Source organism: Candoia aspera, chromosome 5 (assembly GCF_035149785.1).
Source record: "Candoia aspera isolate rCanAsp1 chromosome 5, rCanAsp1.hap2, whole genome shotgun sequence".
NCBI lineage: Eukaryota > Metazoa > Chordata > Lepidosauria > Squamata > Boidae > Candoia > Candoia aspera.
The window spans coordinates 107,458,704-107,475,758 of record NC_086157.1 but is presented as its reverse complement, the minus strand read 5'-3'; the positions used below and the strand labels follow the sequence as shown (position 1 = coordinate 107,475,758).

The following is a 17,055-nucleotide window of genomic DNA, read 5'->3' as shown; positions in this document are numbered from 1 at the left end:
GAAGCTGGATTCTTGGGTAGCCGGCTGAAGTCGACTCAGCCTTCCATCCTTCCGAGGTTGGTAAAATTGCTGGGGAAGGTGACGACTGGGGAAGGCAATGACAAACCACCCCGCTATAGTCTGCCAAGAAAACGACACGAAAGCGGCATCCCCCCAAAGGGTCAGACATGACTCGGTGCTTGCACAGGGGACCTTTCACCTTTCAAACTGACTTCAGCTGATCTCAAAAAGCTAAGCAGGATCAGAACTGGTTAGTACTTGAATGGGAGACCATGAGAGTATCTCAGGTTGACCATGTGGTTGAAAAAAAATATTCTGGAAGAAGGCAATGATATACCATGTGCATATAATTGCCAAGAAAACCACATGTCTATGTAGTATTGATCAACAATATTACTGAGCTTAGACAAATCAGTAGCCTGCTTCAGAGGCCCAATACACTTGACCATATCAGTGAAAGACAGTGCCTCTATCTGGATCACATGTTAGCTTTCAACCTTGGTTAGTTATTCCTGTGTTAGTGTTATGCAAACCCAATCTATTTTATGGTTCAATGCACTGCACAAATCTGGAAAATGAGTTGAGTAACCAGGTGAAGCCTCTTGTAGAAAACCAAGTGAAGCCTCTTGTACAAAACCAGCCTGTGGGTAGTTCACAAATAACAATAAACCATAATGTTGGCTTGGGGCTATGGGTGAAGAAGACTATAACAACCCATTCAACAAATCATGATTTAAAAATCTCGGGTAGGGTACAGCTTCCCTTGCTGGAGGTTCTCAAGCAAAGGTGGGAAAACTGACTTCAGATGTCCTTTACTGAACCAAGGAATTAATTAAATGCCTTCAAGAATCCTTCAGATTCTGTGATTCCATCCTTGGTGGACAGAATGGTGGTAAGTAGAAGGCTCAGCCATAAATTTATGGATTCAAAATGGTGTTCAAGAGAATGCTTACCAAATGATACTTTGTACATCTCAAGTTGTGCTTTGTGTTTCTTGGCCTGGTCATAGATTTCATTGGCATAGAGTCTCAAAGCTTCTGCATAGTCCTGACACTGGAAGGGAAGAACTGGGGAACTGGAAAGCTCATAGACCAAGCCTGCACGTAGCTGAGCAACAGTGAGCTGCTTCTGGAAAGTGGGATCGTAAAACTGCTTGACTAGTTCAAAAGTCTCATAGGTAGTGTGGTAAACAGGATAATTACTGTATTTGTCCACTTTCTGTCAAAACAATTAAACAAATGAGTCAGCAGATTGAAACCCATATTCAGCTGCAATGTTTTAGACATCATCCAGACATCCCCTCAAAACCACAGATAAGTCCACAGCATCCCAAATAGTCTGGATGAGGCAGTTAAATTTACATTAATTTTACTTCAGTTTTGAAACATCCATGGTGATTTAGACCACTTGTAGAATGATGGCATTATGCAAAGGACACAAATTACACCATTTGCATAGCTTACAACATTTGTATAAGGACCTTCTGCAAAAGGTGTAGACCACTGTGATGATGTACAGTCAATGACTTGACATTTAAAATTAGATTAAAGCAAGGTTTCGCTGTACTTTAGACCAACTTAGCTCTAATGAAGCAGTTTTTAAAAGAACTGTAGAATGTAAAATGGAGTTTTATTTACTTCAGAGGCCTTCCTAGCAGTTTATTCAACTTTTTAAAAGTAAAGGTGTCTTCAAGTCACATTCAGTCTTGGTATCTTCCATAGATACGTAAAACCATCCATGAAACAATGCCATCTTGCAGGATATTGGAGAAGTGCCTTCTCTGCACCATCTCCCTAAAGTCTATATGGCTCTGACTCCCCTTGCCTTTAGAAGAGCCATAAGGCTTTGGCTGTTCCACTAAACTCTGGGGCAGAGTGATTTATAACCCCACTTCCTGGTGACTGTTTTTATGGCATTCTTCTTCCCCAATGTGGTTTGACACGCCTGCTGCTTTGTATTACTATATTTCTGCTTTTAATCTCTACTCCCTGTACATCATTTAGAGTTGCTTCAGTGATTCAAGCAGCTAAGAAACCGATTCACTGAATAAAATAAATATATTGGCTGTTCTCCCCAAAGCTGCTGGAGACAGCATTTGAACAAGCAGTTCAGCTTACCCGGTTTTTAGTGTAGCGGGCTCTGCCAGACGCAATCCCTAGTCTCTGAAAGAAAGCTTCAAAATCACTGCCTGATCCAAGCTTGTTGATCCTGCCCAGACAGAAGAATGAAGAGGAGAATGCATGATTCAGTCCTCTTGTAACATTTAGCCTTTTTACATTGGGGATAAAAACAATGGAACTTTGCAAATTGGCTAAGTATGGTGGTGGTTTCCCTAGAATGGGGGGGGGGGGCGGTGGGCGGTGGCGTTTTTTGTTTTTGTTTTTTTTTAAATCTGGTGGTTAAACAGGGAACGTGGCTGGAGACATCATACTTTTGGGCTTAAGGCACTCATTTTGCCCCCTAACCCCCAAAATAGAAAAAAAAAATGGACCAATCTGGGGAGGCATTCAGATGTTTAGGCCTTAAAGCTTTTGACATCCATTTCTCCTCTTAAAAACCTTCAGATCAAAAAAGGAGAAGGATAAGACATCTTGGATTTCTCATTTCTCAGAGAACTGGGATCCAAACACCTGATGACCCCTTCCAAATTCACTCGAGCTAAACACACTTCTCTAATTCTGGATTCAAGGACTGCTTAACTCCAAAAGACCTCTGTGACCCAACTATTGATTTAGAATAATTGCCTAGATAACTGCCTAGGAAGTCATTTGCAAATCCGGGTGCACTGCTTGAGTTCAGTGCTGGTGAACAATATAATGGGTGGCATCGCATAAAATGTTAAACTCAGGTTAACAGACCACGGTTGCTACATCTGCATGGCAGGAGATATTTTAACATATAAACCATATTATGGCTTAACACAATCACCTAGTTCACACAACAGTGGCTAGGTTCCCCCATGGAAGGATTCAGCAGCATACTTCATGATCATCATCATCATCCTCTGACCCAACTCCATTTGAGCCTAGCCTACTGTGTTCTATGATGGTCAGTGTGGGAACAGAACAACACTGCATCTATAGTTATGCAGCAGATGTGAAAACTAATAGTTCACCCATGTGTGCATAGGTCCCCAAGGCATGCATGCAAATAAAATGTAGGCAAGAATATATCTTACCTGGGTTGCTGATTATTTTCACGGGAAGGGTCCTTCTCAAGCCAACTCTCATAGAGAGATTTTCCTCCATATCCTTCATCAGGACTTGAGATCTGGGCAGGAAATGAATCTTGATCTATCATCCATATTGTTACCCCTTTAAGCATTTTAAATGTTCTAGATCCAAGTTGGTTGATTGGTTGGTTGGTTTGAATGTTTACCCAACCTAATCAAGAGATTCTTCCTGGGTTACAATGACTTGATAGAACAAGAAGTGGTATCAAAATCAGCTGCCAAAAATAAAGGATGTGCCCTTACTATATGCTGCAATTTTTGCTGTGTGATGAATGGGGCAATGGCGCTGCCCCTGACATTATGTGCTCTCCTCAAGCTAATGTTGGAACCTCTGTGCACTTATATTGGTGATGTTTATGCTCATAATTTTCCATGGGAGCGGGGTCTTTCATTTACCCAGGATTCCAACTCCCTAGTGTCATGAGCACCGTTGAGCTGAATGCGTCAGCACAACGGCACACATAACAATGCCACGGAAACAAGAGCAAGGGATTAAAAGATAAGCAAAGCGACGCACAACAACAGACACAGACCCCGAGGAGAAGGGAACGACCCCGGCCGGAAAATCCAGTCAAAAGAACGCAAGGGGGAAGAAAGAGCGACAAAGACAGGGCGGAACACGAGGCATGCCTGGAGCTGTCAGCAGGAACGCAAAGGATATCGCCCAGCTGAAAGTAATCACCGGCCGGAGGAGGAAGAAGATTACGAGAGAAGCCTGGGGCACCAGCAGGGGCCCCGCGACCCCTCACCTACCGGCAACGAAGCATACAGGGCTTGGGGGGATGACACAACCCGAGGTGGGGGGAGCGCTGACCGGCGTGGGCTATTTAAATCCCGTACCGGCGCACTCCCTTCACTCTCAGCTTTTTCTAGCTATGCACTATGCTGAAATAAACCAGAACCTGATCTTCCCTAAATTAGTGTCTGTGTCTTACTCAGTAGTAGGCAGCGCGTGACACCTAGACACATCAGTGCACTTCATTTTCACTTGCCCAGATAACATCCATGCTTAGTATACAGGCATCAGATAGGAAAACCAAGACTGGCTGCATTCAAACATGAGCAATTATGTTCATGAGATGACCAGCCAGATAATCACAACCCACTTTTCATAGGTTAATACGTTCTTTAAAAAAAATAAGAGTGCTTGATTGGGAAATGCTAAATGTTCTTTCAAATACCAGGGATGGCAGGAAACCACATGCAGGAAGGCACAGATACAAGACATGTCCTTATTTCTGTAGTTACAACCATACCATCTAAGACATAAGCGTATACCACCCAGCAATCATTTTGTGGCTAATCAGAGCTACCATAAAATAGACATGGCCAACATTTGTTGTTTGTCTTTTACATTTGGGATGGCAGAGGCTGAGACAAAGGGAGGGAGGCACTGGGAATATGGGGATCGGAGGATATGCCATGCTGGGAACTGCTGAAAGGAGGAGGAGAAAGAGAGAGGATGGCAATGTGAATTGACCGTCTTCTACTTGCCCTGCCTGCATTTTGTTTCCTTTCTATGCCAGAACAACCAAAACATTCTGGATGTTGGTTCAACTGAACCATGGCTGCTCCATGGAAGAACCTCTGGAATGTGGTGGCTTCATTCCTGGTTTAAAAGAAAATGTTTTTCCCATGTTGCACATGCTCCAACTATACCTCTTTTGTCAGATTATACACCAACTGGTTCAGAAGGGGAGTGCAGTCAACTCGCAAGGTGTAGTTGCCTGAAACACAAATACAGAAATTGTTTTGAGTCAGTGCTAAGAGTTCTCTCTCAAAAATACTCTTTAAAAAAAAATCAAAATACAGCTTCCTCTACTTCCCACTCAAACTGAATTTATCTACAGGACCAGATCTTTTCTCTTCCTTGCACTCCAGTGAATTCTCCCACCTCTTGAGATGAGTCAAGACATAAGATTTCTGACAGCTAACATGTAAACAAGAGGATACTTAAATACATAACATGCACAACCAACCATGAAACAACTGTCCAAATCCTAGGAGACTGTGTAACTTGCATACCTTGGCAGCAGTGGAAAATATCTCCAGTATCTCCTCTATGCTAAACCAAGCCACATTATTTCTGCAGTTGGATAACTGGAATGTGGAATTCCAGTTATCCAACTGGAATGCAGCTATAGTATTATGCAGACATAGTCATGGGTTATGCTCTGAAATTCAGTGAGACTTCTAAATGAAGGTGATTCCTTAAGGACTGAACTGTTACGCGTCTTTTCAAAGATTTCAGTACAGTAACCATTATCCCATGTAAGTTTGTATGTAAGCTTGTAATATCATTGCAATTATTAAACTATAGTAATTGTAATAACATCAGTGTCTCAGAAGCTCAAAGCACCTGATCAACTTTGTCTGAGTTAGAAGTTAAGCAGGGCCCCACATGGTTAGTCCCTGGATGGGAGATTACAAGAAAATCCCAGGGCTGGAGAAGAGAAGTAAAAAAAAAAAAAAAAAATCCAGAAAGAAGACAGTGTCTAATATCTTCCCTTCTAATGCCAAAAAAACTGCATGGATATGTGAACAGGTCCACAAAATCACCAAGAGTTGGGCTCAACTTGAAGGAAGCTGTACTTCAACAGTAATAATAATATGTTGTTTTTAAAATGAGCATCTGCAGCTATGTAGATGCTCAGTTTGACTGTGCTAAAAATTTATTCTCCATTTTTTTTCATCTGTTCACCCTCAATCTGCTGGAAAAGGAATTACTCCAATTTTATTTCTTCTTCCCAAAGGAGAAGAACATTTCAGCCAAGCATCTCACAGATTAGGGCAGGGTTCTTATGCTTACCTTACTTACAAGGTGGCTGAGGGCTGGATGTTGGCATTCTATCTTTCACTGCAGCTTCCCACTTACTGCAGCATCACTGGTTACTTAATTAAATTCAAGGGAACTCCTCCCATGGGGCTCTATGCAGATTAGGAAGTGGGTACAGCCATGGGGGCTGCAGAGAGATGGAGAGATGCTTATTAGAAAATAAATTTAGAAAGAGAAACTGCCTAAGAATGAGGTGGCCTCCATCCATGCGTGGTCTGAATGTCTCAGTGTATGAAGGGTGTCCTTCAAGTCAGCCTTGATTCCTGGTGACACATGGATGTGTCCACACTCTTTTCTTCTAACAATACAAAAGTGGTTTGCCACTGTCTTCTTCCAAGATGTTACTCAGCCTCCCAGTCTAGTCCACAGCCCTGGAATTCCCAGATGGTCTTTCATCCATGTGTGACCACATCCAACCCTGCTTAGCTTCCTAGTCCCAGCTAGGATTGTGTGTATGATCTGGTTTAAAATGATATAGAATGGAATTACTAAATGAATGGTATTGTTTTAAGGCAGCAACCTACCATTGGTTCCCATGGTTTGTTGTTGGCTTACTGATTACAACTGTGGCTATGGGAACACATGACTTGATTGTAGATCATTATCTTGTATGGGTGTGTTGCACCCATCCTCTAATACAAGACTGGAGAATTTTGACCCTCAAGATACTACCATGAAATAAAATCTCCTTTGAGTTGAGCCTGACTCCTATAACTTTTTAGACACATCTATGCCATTTTCCTAGATGGTATGGAAATGGTTTTACCTTCTTCCAGAATGTTGTTCAACATAGGCCCGTAATTTCCTGGTCATCTCTGATCCAAGTCCTAGACAGGCTCAACCCTACTTAAGCTTTACAAGATCAGCCAAGGTTGACTACGTGTACTAAAGGACATTTACCTTCAATGGAAGAATCAGTGTTGATGTAAGCCACAGCCCGTGTCTGAAGAATTTTGCTGTTTTCCTGCAGTTTAAAAAAAAAGGGGGTTGCAAGGTAGAAAAACAAGTGTATTATGCCCATTATGAACTATTGTGAATAGCATATGCAATCAAAAGTGGGGAACAGGAAGCTTTCCAAAAGTTGCTGAACTACAGTTCCCAGAAACTCCAGCTATCACAGTGTAAACTGGGACTTGAGGTTCAGCAATATCTGGGTGTCCAAACGCTCTTCAGCCCTAATGTAAATACTACCAATCGTGTTCAAACATCCTGAGGATTTCTCAGAGAAGTATGACCGTGAACTCCTCTTTTCTACCATCTGGCAAATCCTCTCAAACAAATATGGGAATGTTGTACAGCCCTAGGGAATCCCCTTCCTTCTCATTATCTCGATTCTGATCATTATCTCGATTCTGATCCTTCCTTGGGCTTTTATTCTGAAACTTTGAAAAGAAAAAAAAAGTTTTGTTTTGCTTATTGGCCAAGAGAAATTATGGGAAAATCCTGCTGTGTTCAGCATTACATTCTAAGGCCACTTGGAAGCTGCAGCTGGTTCAGAATTCCAGGTGCAATTCCAGGTGCTGGTGGTGACTATAAAGCTCTTTATGAAATGGGGCCTGGATACCTGAGGGACCACCTTTCTCCCTTTGTCTCTGGTTCCCTATAAGATCTGGCACAGTGGGCAAGTTCCTGGTCCCATCCTTGAAGCAATGTCATCTAACAGATCATGGAGCCTGCCCTCTGGAATGATATCCTTCCCCACTCCAAAGTTCACATTGCCCCAGTCATGGAGCCTTCCCTCCGGAATAATATCTTCCCACCCACCCCTGGAAGTTCGCAATACCCCAACTCTGTTGTCCTTTAAGTGAGTGTTGAAGACCCATCTCCTCCCCTAGGTTCTGGGATGAGGGCTTGTTTTCATTGCACAACCAAGTTGTCTTCTTTGGGGTTCCCACCATTTTTATTCTGCTTTTGGGCCATCTTATTGGTTGCATGTTTTTTGTAATTGGCTGTTTTGTGGTAAGCATCCAGAGCTGATCGAGCTGGGTGGCTCTATAAATTTGATTGAAATAATAAATAAATAATGCGATTTTACGGAGTCCTTCACTTACCTCTGCCCACTCTGTGGAGCCCAATAACCCAAATTCTTCTGCATCCCAGCTGGCAAAAAGGATAGTTCTTCTAGGCCTCCAACCTGCACAGATGAAATTAAGGTTACAGAGAAACCTTAATTCTCTACTGCTGATGGCTGAAGATGTAAACCTATCAATATCTATCCACAAATAAGCCTGAGTTGGTTTAAAAATGAAGCATAAATCCCTTTTAGCATGACAAGGGATGTTTAAGATGCTCAGTAGAAATATCTATTTCTCCTTGCTGTATCTTTGGAGGAGCATTTTGTTTTATTTGTTGGTTTTATTTACCTCCTTCATTTATTGAGCAAAGGATCAAGCTGACTTACAATCCACTTCAAATGCGTGCTTACACTTAAATCCCAGCGCATACCATCTCTCCTTTGGGTGTCCCAATTTCTCTTCTCCAAGTCTGCTAATCTTACCTTTCTCCATCATCTTGCCAAAACTGCGAGCCACCTCTTGAAGAACAGCAGCTCCCGTGGTGGGGTCAATACCCCCCAAGACCCAGGAATCTCTGTGGCCTCCAAAGATTATGTACCGATCTAGGACAAGGAAGCATACGAACAAGATCAGAAGCCACTTCTTTGTATCTTTTCTCTTCCCGTTCTCTTTTACTTTTAGTTTTTTTTTTCCTTTCTTGAACTCTTAGCTTTCTCTTTTATTTCTTTTTCTCTTTTCTCTCTTGCTTTATATTAGTTTGTATTAGTTTTTATCTTCCTTTTTAAAAATTTTAATAAAAAGAGAGAGAGATGGAGGTAGGGGAAAGGGAAAGGGGAAAAAAGCCAGAGGAAAAGGGAAAAGGGGGAAGGGAAGGGAAAAGCCAGAAACAGAGACAGAGACAACAGAGATCTGCCTGCTTGTAAGCCTTCCAGAGGTTGGTTGAAACCAGCAACTAATCCAGCTTCTAGCCCTAATCCAGCAGGGCTGTTCTTAAGTCACCTCAGCTTTGTAAAAAATGCAAAGATGACATCTGAATAAGAGGTGACCTTGCTCTCCACATGCCATAGCAAGTCACATTCATTATCCTTTGTTGTTGTACCTTAAGGTCAGTTTTTGGATCCCGGTGACTGCCTGGACAAGTCCCTGCAGTTTTCTTGGCAAGGGTTTTCAGAAGTGGTTTGCCATTGCTTTCTTCCTGGGGCTGAGAGAAAGTGACTGACCCAAAGTCACCCAGCTGGCTTCATGCCCAAGGTGGGACTAGAACTCACAGGCTCCCAGTTTCTAGCCTGGTGCCTCAACCGCTACACCAAACCAGCTCATCATCCATAGGATCACAATATTCCACGCAGAAAAGCGGCAAGCCAGTTTTGTTTTTCCTACTACTGCACTCACTTCACATTCACAAAAGAAACACTTTAAAGCTGGGGTGGACAACCTGAGGTCCCAGCCCTCAACAACAACAACTTCTTCCTCCTCCTCCTCCTCCTCCTCCTCCTCCTCCTCCTCCTCCTCCTTGTTTTAAGTCCCTGCTGCCTTCTCAGACCACAGTTATCAACATTTTGAGGTGGGAAACCCACAAAGATGATAGAGCTAAAATAGAGTTAATATGGCTGAAAAAGCATTAATTTCAAGACCCCAAGAAAAAACAACCTATCCTGGATATGTCCTCCTTACCCCATCCACTGTGACCCCTGCCTTCCTTGAAAACATGTTTTGCCTGGTTTCCAGCTACCAAAAACCTGCCCATTCTTGCTTCAAAGAAAGCCAACACAATTCAAAAGCTCACCAGGTTCTGCTGTTCCTTTGATGCTTCCGATCACATTATATATCCGTCTAATTTGACTGGTAGTGTGAACATGCATCCTAATCTTTCTGGAAAAGAAGGGGAAAAATTACAATTGTAATTGTTTTAATTGTTTTATAGTTTTATTGTTGTAAGCCGCACAGAGTCACTCGCTGAGATGGGCGGCTATAGAAATCAAATGAATGAATGAATGAATGAATGAATGAATGAATGAATGAATGAATGAATGATTTGGTGACCCAGCAGTAAGGTCAACCATACTAGGAGTGCCGCAAAGCATTCATAAGTTGCATTTTTGCAAAAGGACTCAATTCTGCTACAGTGAAATCAATCATCTTCTTGTGATTGGGTAGGAGCATCTCCAAATGGATCCCTGGATCAAATCCTCAGTTGTTTCTGGCTTCATTCAAGTGACCACTTCTGGAAACAAGTATCTGATCTCAGCCATAACCAAATCCTGGTTGGAATCAACTTGTCTCTTCAGAAAAATGGCTAGTGATCCTGGATGACCACAATGAGAAAGTTGCAGAACAGAAGTATATTGTTGTTTTTTGGTGGCTACACCCATCCTGTCTAACAACTTCCAGATACCAAGGTGACCCTCACATGACACACCCTCCAGCAATTGTTAAAAACTGAATTTTTCCCAAGAGCCTAGGGGTACAGAGAAAATGCCAAGGTATGGTGCAAGACTGATGTCAGCCTTCCCGATGAGCTAATTCTACTTTATTGTAAGGTTACATTAGCAGAATCTTGCAAGTCTGAAAGTACAAATCTCCCACCATCTCCTTTACAGCCTGAGAAGCTAGGGAGGGTCCCTTCTGAGCCTTTTTCTCTTCCCATTATGCAGCTGCAGGCTATGCCCTCTCTCATCTGACCATTCCCTAGGCAGCATCTCTTCTCCCCATTTTCCAAGGTCTTTCTCCCATACCATTAGTGGGGGGGGGCAAATAACAACTACAGCTTCACTATGATGTGATGCAAGCTCCTTCCTTTTTGTCTCTGATTGTTCATGCATGTCCAAAAGGGGTGGCTCTGGCATCACAGCAATATGACACCATTTTAATCATGGAGTCCTTGGTGCTCTCTGAGCCTTGTTGTTTTCTTGAAGACATTTCATTGCCAGACTAGGCAACATCTTCAGTGCAAAGAGGGAGTGGGCCTTGCTCTCAGTTTATATACCGTGGCTTGCCTTGCTTGTGTTGGTGGGGGTGTTGTCGCTTCAATTGGTACCATTTTAAACATTTGCCCCAAAACAATGGAAGCTCTCCCTCCCTCTCCAAAAGCAGAATCTTTCTGCTTATCGTTTCATCTCCCTGCTCCTTTTCTTTTGAGCAAACTAAGGATGAAAATAGGGCTTGTGCTTCAGCTCTCTCCAAAATCTAGGAAATCAAAACCCTCCCAAATGGTTAGCAACAGCATCCCTTTTACAGGGGGGTGAGGAAAAATTAAGTTTAGACAGAAAAGCTTGCCTGAAACTGCTTGCTAAATTCATGACCTTTCAGAAGATGAAAACAACTCTCAGCTTTAAGTGGACATGCCCAGTTTGAGTGGAAGTAAGATGACAAAAATGCTAGAACTCACCTTGTGGAGTAGCGTTCTAAAAATCCAGGCCCAACGTTATAGGATACATTGAGATTTCCTTTCCAACTCTTGTCTGGAGCTGCAGGGCCCCCCATGAACCTGGAAAAGCAAGGACACACTCTCCATCTTTTGCCGTGTCTTTTGAGAACCCTTTAGTTAACCATCCTGATGATATTCTTCAAAAACCTGGCCGTTCTCCCAGGCCTTGGGCTAGCGTATTTGTGGAACCCGGGGTGACTGTGGTGTAGCTTGTTGGGATGCTTAGGTTCTTTTAATTGCTTTTGATTGTTTCCCTATTTTAAATGTATGCTGCCCAGAGTCATTCTGGAGTCTGGCAGTATAATGGTACGTGGGAAAGACCTTGGGAGAATGGGCCAAGAAATGCTGCCTAGGGAACGATCAGAGACAGCGTAGCCTGCAGCTGCCCAGTGGGAAAGGCAAGAGCCTCAGAAGGGACCCTTCTTAGTTCCTCAGGCTTTAAGGAGATGGTGGGAGACTTGAACTTTCAGACTTGCAAGATTCTGTTAATGTAGCTTACAATAAAGTAGCATTAGCTCATCAGGTTGTATTTTCTGTTTGGTCTATCTAGTAAGGCTGACATCAATCTTGCAAGTCTGAAAGTACATTTCTCCCACCATCTCCTTAAAGCTGGAAAAACTGGGGAGGGTCCCTTCTGAGCCTCTTGCCCTGCCTATTATCCAGCTGCCGGCTACGGTGTCTCTGATCGTTCCCTAGGCAGCATTTCTTGGCCCATTACAAGCAGCTTCTAAAGCTAATCAATAAATTAATGGTTTATATCCCAACAACAATCCTGTGAAGCAGGTTGGGTGAGAAAAAGTGACTGGCCCAAAGTCACTTCCACTCCTAAAGGAAGACTAGAACTCACAATCTCCTGGTTTCTTGTCCAGCACCTTTACCACTACACCAAACACACTTCCTGGTTGGACAACTTGGACAAGCTTTCAAGTTTGGTGTCAGCCAGGTCAGGAAACAGGCACACAGGGATTCCAGGAATGCTCTTTATTATAATAAGGTAGAGATCATAGAAATTTGAAAGCCTATCCAAGTTTCACTCTGTCCCATCTTATACTAAACAAAATCAAGGCCTGGTTATTTTTAATCTATTTCTCAGGTTTCCCTCTACCTCAGAACTGGTAACCTCTTCCACAAGTCTCCCGACCTTAATGGCTTTGCTCCCTCCTTCCCCAAGATCAGTTCTACATTTCTTCCATACTTTCTATAATTTCTTTCATCCCACCTCCTCCTCCAAGTATCAGTGAAGTATGCATGCACACCTCCCTCCCAATTTTGTCCATTGTTCTCCTTCCAACGGCCCCATCAGGTAGATTGGATTTGTGAACGTATATAAAGAACCAGATAGGCTGGGTTTGTTATTCATCCTACAGTAAGCTGTGAACAAAACGAACCAAGTTTAAAACTAACCAAGTTTAGCTGGTGGTACAAACGCAGCCAGTAAATCTTTGATTGAGGTGGTTAAGTGAGTTATGTTAATGCAAGGCCCGTGTCATGATTTATTTCCACACCTTTAAGAAAAACCCAGACACAAGGAAACTAAGTTAAACAATACTGAAATACCCTGTTTTCTGAACGTGATTTTATTACTGAAAGTAATTTAATCTGCATACCGTAATAAAACGTCAGCATCGTGGTAGCCAATGGGGTGAACTGGAATGGTGGGAATTCCCACTCCATCGCTAACCTCAAGTCTGAACATGTAGTCTGAAAAACCAAGGAAAGCCTGAGATGAGTAAGATATTGTGAGAGGTGGTGGAAAATCACCAGCTGACCACAGGCAGGTGTGAAAAGCAGAAAGCATGTCTCAAATTCATGAAGGCATGGATGTGGGTAACTGTCCTCCTGATGCCCTGTTATGCTTGCTCGTAGGAAACCGCATATGCTCCGACAAATGGGTTTGCAGCTGGGTAAGCTTTGCAACTGGGGTGGATGCTTCTTGCTCTTGTATGTGTGTTAAGGATGTGGTTAGAAACAAGGACAGGTCGCTCACCCAACAAGTGGGGAGGGCAGGAGCTTGCTTGCAGAAAAAGGAAAATTGCTTAGTTAAGATTGTGAGCCAAGCCTCCTAAGGGAGGGGCGGCAGAGAGGGTATAAAAGAGTTTGGAATGCCCCAACTGGTGCTCTCTGGACTTTGGTCTACCTGCGAGTAGACCCAAATTCGGGGGGCCCAGCTTTGCAAAGTTGAAAATAAACTTCCTTCCTTCGAGCCAACGAACCAGGTGAGTGTATTTTGTTGGGTCTTTTCCCGCGCTCTGACAATATGAAGACATGGAACCAGGGTTAGCACTTGGCATTTAGGGAACTGGGTTCCAGCATCCTGGTTTGATCTGCTTAAACTTTATCCTTTCTCTGGAAATTTTTGATCGCTCCTCTTTTGTTTTTCTTCCTCATTTTCTTCAGATTTTTCTTGCAGAGATGACATATTTAAGCTTACTTTATTCTTACAAGGTAGCAGAAATTGAAGTCTTGTTTTGATTACACATTTCCTCTTTGCCTGCATCCTCTTTCCTGCCCTGAAACCACCTGCTTGGGAAGATGCCTTTCCTTTTGGATTGAATGGAAAGCCAGGAAGGTTGTCACTGGAGAGAAGACTGTATGGTGAAATACGGGAGCCAACATCCATAAGCCACCTTTTAATTTAAAGAAATTCAGGTAGTCCACATCTGAGAATTTCATCCAACTTTCCTCCTCTTTGGCTTTCTTCATATTAATGTGAATATGAATTGGAAAGAGAAAGCTGAGGAGGACAGGAATGTTCAGCATGGCACTAAGGTAGGCCATGCCTCCAAGTACCAGGTCAAAGGAATCACAGATGGATCTATGGTATACAGATAAGTTCTAATTCTATCACAATGAGCCCTCAAATACTGATGAGCAATACTGATGCAACCCAATAATTTTATCTCCTAGGATCTAATCCTCTGCACCTCATCTTTGGAGCATGTCCCACTGAAGTAAGTGGGAGAGAAGCTGCCTTAGACTGAGGTAGATCAATGGTCTATAGAATGACCTATGATTCTCAGCCTTTTCTCTCCTATCTCTCTCCAATCACTGTTAGAGAACCTGAGTGCCAACAGAAATGAAAAGGCATGAAAACAAAGTGGTGGGCAAAGTTTTACCAGGTTAACTTCCTCCTCATGGGTTGCTCTTAAATACAAACAAGTAGCACCAGGAATCATCATCATCATTCAGTCTAAACATCTCGCTGACTGTGCAACCAACCATACTAATAATAGACTCTCCAAGTTCTTAAGTACCGTATGCTGCCCAGCAGAGGATAAGTCTCCCCTGTTGAATTTCTCCCCTGTTGAATTTCTAACTTCTAAAATTACCCATGCAAGGAATCACTGCTTAGCTAATCTTTACAGGAAGCTGAAGTCTGTCCTGTAGGAAAGGGAAGGATCTCTGAGCTGATGTTTTTGATGAACCCTGCTAGGCCAAACGGGGATTTGAGCCCGGGGCATGGTCTGTCACTAATGAAAGGACCAGGACACAAGAGAGCAGCTATTCCCCTGCTGTGTTGGCTGAGGAGGAGAATGTGATGCCTCTCAGCTCTTCTGTTGTACATTGTTGCTATCAGGAACAATTTCAAGTCCTGGCACAGCAACGATGCCAGGTCTGCTATTGGTCCACACCCTCAGCAACACCGTGTCAGGTTTTGACAGGTGGCAGACAGTCATGGTTCCTTCTTCTTCTCCCAAAATATGGAAGGAGAAAAAAAGAAGAAGCCATATTAGGACAGTCTAATGTGATCTGGATGACCTGTTGTCAGATCAAGCAAGACAGGAGAAACATTTAGTAAAATTCCATGTCCTACCAGGAGTTGAGGAACCACTGGTTTATACCAGCTTTCCCAACCAACAACCTAGGTAAAGGTAAAGGTTTCCCTTGACATTAAGTCCAGTCGTGTTCGACTCTAGGGGGCGGTGCTCATCTCCGTTTCAAAGCCGAAGAGCCGGCATTTGTCCGTAGACACTTCCGTGGTCATGTGGCTGGCACGACTAAACGGAACGCTGTCACCTGCCCGCCAAAGCGGTACCTATTAATCTACTCACATTTGCATGTTTTCGAACTGCTAGGTTGGCAGGCGCTGGGACTAGCAACAGGAGCTCACCCCGTCACACGGATTCGAGCCTTCCAATCGGCAAGCTCAGCAGCTCAGCACCACTGCGTCCCAATCAACAACCTACTCTGCAGTAAATTACAGGGACTGAAACCCAACACAACTAGAGAGTCCTTACTGTGGTTGGGGAAGGCTGGCCTATATCAGAGACAGACCACCTGTCACTTATAGTCTTCATTTTGTGATCTGAAGAGGTGCTTAGATTGGACTGCTGAACTTCCAACAGTCAAACCATTGGTTTTCAGCTATACGGTTTCACATTAATTTTTCACCAAAAGGTGCCAATTAACATTTCACATTCCAGCATTTTTCCAACCCTTGGTGGCATCGCTCATTGCTATGCAACTCTCTACAGCCCCTAGGATCTATTTTCAAGAGTGTACCCCCAACTGGAAGAGCTGACCCATTCCTCATTTATATTAAGGAGCTTAGATTATTTTTTTTCTAGCCTTATCTGAAGCGCTCAAAACTTGTAACTGACAACTTTTATATGCAAAGCAGATACTACATCAACAAGCTATGGTCTTCAGTTCCCAATGAGCAGGCTCAGGGTGACATACATGGGCCTGTGGACACTAACCTTTGGCTGGATAGCCTGGAGTAAGAGGATCTCCTGCACCATTTAGATTTAACACATTTCCACGCTGAACTCCCTGTCCAGGAAGATTCCACCCATCTGGGTAGGGTTTGACTCCAGGTGCACAGTAGTCTGCAGGATCAGAGTAAAGGATAATTCCTTTTGCTCCGGCCAACATGGCGTTTTTAACCTGCGGAAAAATCAGCTGTTAAGAAGCTATATGGTATTGCATTCCCTTGAGTTTCTGAGGTAGTATTATCCTTTACTCTGACTTGCTCCTTGCACAACAACAAGATACCAACAATTCCTCAGTCACCTCTAATCTTGATTACTGCAATGCACTCAACAGGGACCTCAGAAGCTTCAACTGGTCCAGAATGCAGTGGCATAATCAGGTATGGGCATGTCATGATATGCTCATGTAACAACCTCTGCTGCACAAGGTACACTGTTACCAAGAGGCTTCCAGGTGCAATTCCAGGTGCTGGTTATCACTTCTAAATCCCTTCATGTCATAGAGCCTTATTACTTAAGGAACCATCTTTCTCCCCTGGTGTCGACTTATCCTGTAATACCTGACAGAGGCAGCATGCTTTGAGTTCCATCATTAAGCAATGTCATCTGATGGGGCCCAGGCAGTGTGCCTTCTCTGTTGAGGCATTTGTCCTGGGGAATAGCATCCTTCCAGAAATCAGAACAGCCCAATCCTTACACTCTTTTAGATGAGCTTTAAAGACTGAGCCCTTCCCACAGGCATTGGGCTAAGGAATGGGGAGGGCCCATTGTAAGTTTGTTTTGCTGTTATTCTGTGCTGTCTTCCTATTCGGCCCTCTTTTTCTTTTTATGGT

General features: G+C 43.3%; 1 protein-coding gene across 4 annotated transcripts in view; it reads right to left on the bottom strand.

Moving 5' to 3' along the window:
• LOC134499265 (N-acetylated-alpha-linked acidic dipeptidase 2-like) overlaps positions 1–17,055 on the bottom strand; it is a 169,524-nt gene that overhangs the window by 137,634 nt on the left and 14,835 nt on the right. For all 4 annotated transcript variants that reach the window (XM_063305915.1, XM_063305913.1, XM_063305911.1 and 1 more), the window contains 11 exons: positions 16,211–16,397; positions 13,118–13,211; positions 11,472–11,570; positions 9,870–9,955; positions 8,566–8,685; positions 8,120–8,202; positions 6,969–7,032; positions 4,892–4,959; positions 3,179–3,270; positions 2,118–2,208; positions 954–1,218 (listed from right to left, as the gene is read on the bottom strand). In XM_063305915.1, coding sequence (XP_063161985.1) covers positions 954–1,218; positions 2,118–2,208; positions 3,179–3,270; positions 4,892–4,959; positions 6,969–7,032; positions 8,120–8,202; positions 8,566–8,685; positions 9,870–9,955; positions 11,472–11,570; positions 13,118–13,211; positions 16,211–16,397 — 1,249 coding nt within the window. The remainder of the gene's footprint in view (positions 1–953; positions 1,219–2,117; positions 2,209–3,178; positions 3,271–4,891; positions 4,960–6,968; positions 7,033–8,119; positions 8,203–8,565; positions 8,686–9,869; positions 9,956–11,471; positions 11,571–13,117; positions 13,212–16,210; positions 16,398–17,055) is intronic.